The sequence below is a fragment of the Coffea arabica genome, chromosome 6e (assembly GCF_036785885.1).
Source record: "Coffea arabica cultivar ET-39 chromosome 6e, Coffea Arabica ET-39 HiFi, whole genome shotgun sequence".
In the NCBI taxonomy this organism is placed as follows: domain Eukaryota; kingdom Viridiplantae; phylum Streptophyta; class Magnoliopsida; order Gentianales; family Rubiaceae; genus Coffea; species Coffea arabica.
Genome location: NC_092321.1, coordinates 59,415,714 through 59,421,152, shown reverse-complemented (window position 1 = coordinate 59,421,152; position 5,439 = coordinate 59,415,714). Strand labels below are relative to the sequence as shown.

The 5,439-nt window shown below is 34.4% G+C and overlaps 1 protein-coding gene across 1 annotated transcript; it reads right to left on the bottom strand.

Annotated features, from left to right (window-relative positions):
- Positions 1-3,014: 3,014 nt before the first annotated feature.
- Positions 3,015-4,960, bottom strand: LOC140009686 (F-box protein At5g07610-like). Its single transcript, XM_072055885.1, has one exon. It carries the CDS (start codon positions 4,846-4,848, stop codon positions 3,514-3,516), a length of 1,335 nt encoding a protein of 444 aa, XP_071911986.1. The 5' UTR covers positions 4,849-4,960; the 3' UTR covers positions 3,015-3,513.
- Positions 4,961-5,439: the final 479 nt, after the last annotated feature.

Sequence of the window (5,439 nt, the reverse complement as noted above, 5' to 3'; positions counted from 1 at the left end):
GGCTGAAGGCTGTTACTGTCTACTTCGCTTTTATTTTCTTTTATTTTTGACAAGATCGGTGCAATTTAAACTCTAGATAATTAGTATTTAATCCAATAAATTTTTCTCAATAGCGGGATTTGCAGCTTTAGTCCTCCTATTTATTTTAAAGTGTTACAGAGTCCCACAAGTTCTATTTTTTAAATTTTAATGTATTTGCTCCTGTACCTCTTTTCAACGTTCATCATGGATTTTTTAGTTCCTAAACTTTTTTACATATATCAAAGTAGTCCTTAAAATATTTGACAAATATTTTAAGGAATAGAAAAAGTTAAAAAAAAGAATAACATAATCTTCCTCTTTTTCCTATTTTATTTGAACATTTAATACTAGTACAATTTTGTTGATTCGATTTTCACATATCATTACCCCATCAAAATTTTCCGTCGTCGTGGATTTTTTAGTTCCTAAATTTTTTTTACATATATCAAAAAGTAGTCCTCTGACCAATTGTATGCTCTAGAAATCTGGTTAGATAAAGAATGGGTGAATCCCAATCTTGGGTGCTAAAATATCATGAGATATTGTAGGACTGTTGTCCTTTTTGTTTGGGCCGTTGTCCAATTACTATACAGCTTGCATTATAAATATATAAAGCTATCGTTTCGACCCAAAAAAAAAGACCAATTATTTTGTATGCTTTTTGGGCTAAAACGAAACACATTAAGATCAAGGCATAAAGGCGTTCTGTCAATTTATACTGTATAATAGTTCAAAGTGCCCCCAAGTTACTCTCAAATTTTCTTTCCTATTCAAGTGATTGAACAAATTTACCAGTACACATAGAAATGATATTGAGCTTGATCGGCAAGTGGCAACATAGAAAACTATAAAACATTTTGATGAAAAATGTATCATCAAAATAGGGAAGGGGAATTTTTAAAAATTTCATTGTCTATTTAGGTCAGAAATCCTAAGCCAACGAAATGATAGAGGATCAGGGACGGATTTAAGGTGGGGGCACTAGGGACACGGCCCCCACTGCTCCCCTTAAATTCCTATAATACTTATATAATTATAACATAATTTTAAGTGTGCCCCAGAGTTTTTTTAGAAAAGATATGAAAAAATGGGTCACAAAATTTAGTTTAGTTACTTATATTGAGAAAAATATACTTTGTGAAGTTCAAAATGAGAAAGTTATAAACCGTTATCAAAATATGAAAACTTGTCGTGAGCAATTGTAAATAGTTTAGTTTGTTTTTGAAATAAAATTATTATTACATTAATAATTTTGAGTTTGTCTTTTTATGTTTTTCATGAAATATATGTATCATTTGTACTTGTTGGTGAATTTATTTATTTATTTTTGCTTAAAAAACTAGAAAAAGAGTAGATAAAAAATTTTAGTATTATTTTTGCCCCCACTAAGACTTTTTTCTGGTTCCGCCACTGTAGAGGATTCTATTTGGATGCCCATAAAAGGGGGAAAAAATGAAAGGGAGGGATGTATTTTGGATTGTGAAATTAACATTTGGGGAAAAGTATTCATTATCATAAATACCACGACTTAATAGGTTACTAGTAGTGATACTTTTGCGTTTCATGCATTTCATTGAAAATTAATTCATACCAAAAAACCATGAATTCTTACTTATGTAAACATTAGACCGTATTTTGTCATCAAAGTTCTTGTGCGCCAATTTAATCCTAACAATGTCGGAATTGAACATTGACTTAACAATTTTTTTTTTTTTTTTTTTGGATCCTATCGAGAGTAAAGAACGCTAATACTAGCGTTCAAAAATGAATCACGCTAATACTAGCGTTCAAAAATGAATCAAACTACTCGATACTCAAATCATGTTTAACTTGACAAGCGCTCGTTCGAACTTGATTCACCAACTAGTCAAGCTAAATCTAAACAATGTTTTATATTCGATAACATTCAAACTCGATTTTGAAAAAAAAAAAAAAAAAAACTTAATAGAACTCGATTCGGCAAGTGTTCAACTTGATTAGATTCGATTACACCCCTACATCATGCAAATCAATTGATACAATAAAATTTTAAACAAGTTCAATAGTACAAGATGAACTTTCTAACATATCAAAACATGCTAAAAATTAGCACTTCCAGACATATTTCACTGCCTCACAATGCTCAGGACAGAAGTGAGAAGCTTTGCAACAGATTAATTTTATAGAAAATACAGTGCTTCTAATTATGATACAAAGATGAATATCTCCATCATTTGGTTCGGATCTTGAGCTAGAATGTCCAAATAATACTAAATCAATTTAAAGAAGTGATACATGTGTCTATATGCATATAGAAGGAGGTTCTTAGAATCCACAGAATTTAGAAAAAAAAAAAAGCATATTTACTTTCAAAATATAATTATCTTACACGCAATTATTACCTGCCAATGCCAAGCATCAGATTAGCATAAAAGGTGGAGCGTAGGACAAGATTAATATCTTGAACTTCCTTAGATTTATATCTTTAGGACCAAAAAAGAATATTATAAGATTCATTTCTTTCTGTGCTGAAATCAGCTCCTCTTTTTCCTCTGAACTTGGGAACCAGGGCTTAAGATTCCTTTGTTGCTAACAAATGAATTCTGCCAATCACACTTTTTTTCTTCAAATCAAGTATTTTGCCACAGACAGCTTAAATGCAGGCTTTCTTCTCTGGATGCAATCCTGTTCCTTAAATATTAATATGGCGGTACAACTATTATCATCTAAAATCAACCCAAACTAACATGTTATCTTGACAAATTTAGATTTCTTATCAGGGAACAATGAACAATAATTCCCATTAATTTCAGCTTCAACAAAAAAAAAAGTGTGTAATGGCTAATGTAGGTTGCTCGTAACCATTCTCAGTTTTATGCATGAACATGGATTACATATCATTGGACTAAACAGTCCCAAAAATCAGAATAGGAAATTCACTGCAATCCTTGCATGCAGATGTAAAGAAACATGGAAGAATAATAGGAATTCAATGCATCCAAGTCATCCACAGCTAGAAACAAACATTCACAACAACCATCCCATTGATCAAACAAAGGCGTTCCCTGCCTAGAATCCCATATACAACTTGAAGCACCTATTTATGATAATTTCCAGAATCCAGAACCACCAGAAAACAGAATGAAAAAACAGCTTCAAAATGTGGAAGTAAGCTACTATAAAACCTGAACATCATATACAGCATGGTTTTCTTAGATGATTCTACTAAAAAACATAAAGATAATCACATGAGTCCAAAATAGCTAAACCATACATGCTATGGACTTTTGGCACCATTTTTACATGGGTCCAAAAAACTAAGCCATTACCACTTACTACTTAGTTTCGATACCTATGGAGGTCGATCATCAGAATAAAAAACGCTCGACAAAGTTTCGATACCAATGGAGGTCGATCATCAGAATCAAAAACACTTGACAGAGTTTCGATACCTATGGAGGTCGATCATCAGAATCAAAAACACTTGACACTAGCGCAAACAATCTGCAGACCTTAAACCGAAGCAAGTGTATCAACATGTTGGTAAGCTTCATACCATCTGTACCACGTGCTATCGCGCCAGCCACCAACCTCAGCATACACAGGCACTACTTCAACAAGCTCCTTCACAAACATACCATGAATATCGTAATAAATGAACTTATCCTCTACCGAAATCACAATCCTTGCTTTCTTTCCCTCCTTATCCACAACAAAACAGGGTGTATGGAAACCACGATTCTTCATCTCAGGATAATAAGTAATCAAGGGAGCAAAATCAACACGATACTTCACAACCCATTGAGAGTAGTCCCTCTTCAGCGCAAAAACATCGAACAGCATAGCTTTAGGCTTGTTTAGACAAATTACATACAAATTCCCCCCTGTTTCCCCAAAATACCTAATATCCCATCTGCCCACAACCTCCAAATTAGTTGGAATTCGAGGCGTGGATGGTTGTAGGCATTCATTTTCGATATCAAAGCATAGAGTACAACAATCGCTTCCCAAGAAATGAACGTCCCCATTCCATAACACGCCTTTACCAAAATAATACGCACTACCAGAATCCATCCCAAGTGCATCCCTACTAACACTCCAAACCCCAGCTTCAGACGAATAAACCAAGAATCTGTAAAAAGTCCCATTAAGGTCCACACCAACACAAACAAGTTTGTAGTAGTCAGATTTTACAGGGTCAAAAGCTATATTAGTGTACCGAATTACAAGCGGAATGCTTTCCGCATAAGGCCAGGGGATACTCCTATGCTTACATGTTGTGGGGTTGTACACAATTAGTTCTCGGCTAATATCATTCACCATAAACTGAATGCATAGCAATCCATTGCATGATTGTAAGCTTAAAATCTCACCTTCAAGCGAGTACCGTAAAGGAGAACTTACATTTCCCACTGAATCCACCCCATCTCCGGAAAATGACAGCAGATTAATCTCGTTCCGGAAGCTATCAGAACTGAAAAAGAGGAAATCAGTGGTCGGGTAGCACCTGATACTACTCGAATGCCGGCGGCGGAAGACGGGGTCGGAAATAAGCGAGAGCCATTGCTTGGAGACGCACTGGAAGCGGAGGAGGGATTTTGGCGGTAATTTGAGTAAAATTTGAGTCAAGAGATCTTCATTTCTGGCTATGATGGTTGCCGATGCTGATGGGGAGGATGAGAAAGAGGTGTCAAGTGGGATGTCATCGTTTTGCTTTTCTTGGATGGATTTTGACGGCGAAGAAGGGAGGGGAGTTGATGAGGAAGCAGTGGAGTTGAGGGAGATTTTTCTTGGGTTTTCTATGGGTTCAAAACGGGAGGTTTTGGTAGACTTGCCGCCGGGAAGCATTTCGGGAGCCGGATTCAGAGTGGAACTGTAGCAGGGACTTGACGGGTACTGGCAGTGGGGAGTGGAGAACTTGGCTTGTTGCAGGAGAGTTTAAAAGGAACGACGGGCTTTTAATTTCAATTTCGGGAAAGTCGTTTAAAAAGATCCTTTTGCACTTTGTTAAATAGATTTTTTTATCCTTCATCTTTTGGATAGCTCAAGTCTGCCAAATAATATTTGACTTACATCATAAATATATTTTTCAATCCATCTTTTTATATTCTTAATTATTTTTTTATTTTACATACATCATATCATAAAAAATATTACATTAATTATTTCAAATAATACTTTATCCAAACACACTCTGGATATGTATCTTTTAGAAAAATATTTGTGTTTGTATCACAAATATATTTTTAATTACTTTTTTATCTTTTTATATTTTTACCTTTTCATCTTTTTATATTTTTATTTTATATATATTACATTATAAAAAATATTATAATAATTATTTCAAATAAGATTTCACACAATACACACGTTTTCCGCACCTCAACCCTTTTGCATAGTAGACACCACATGTAAGAAAGAATAAATGGTGTGCTTGGA

Excerpts from the sequence above, each read along its gene's own strand:
- LOC140009686 (XM_072055885.1), bottom strand. The coding sequence starts at position 4,848 with ATGCTTCCCGGCGGCAAGTCTACCAAAACCTCCCGTTTTGAACCCATA.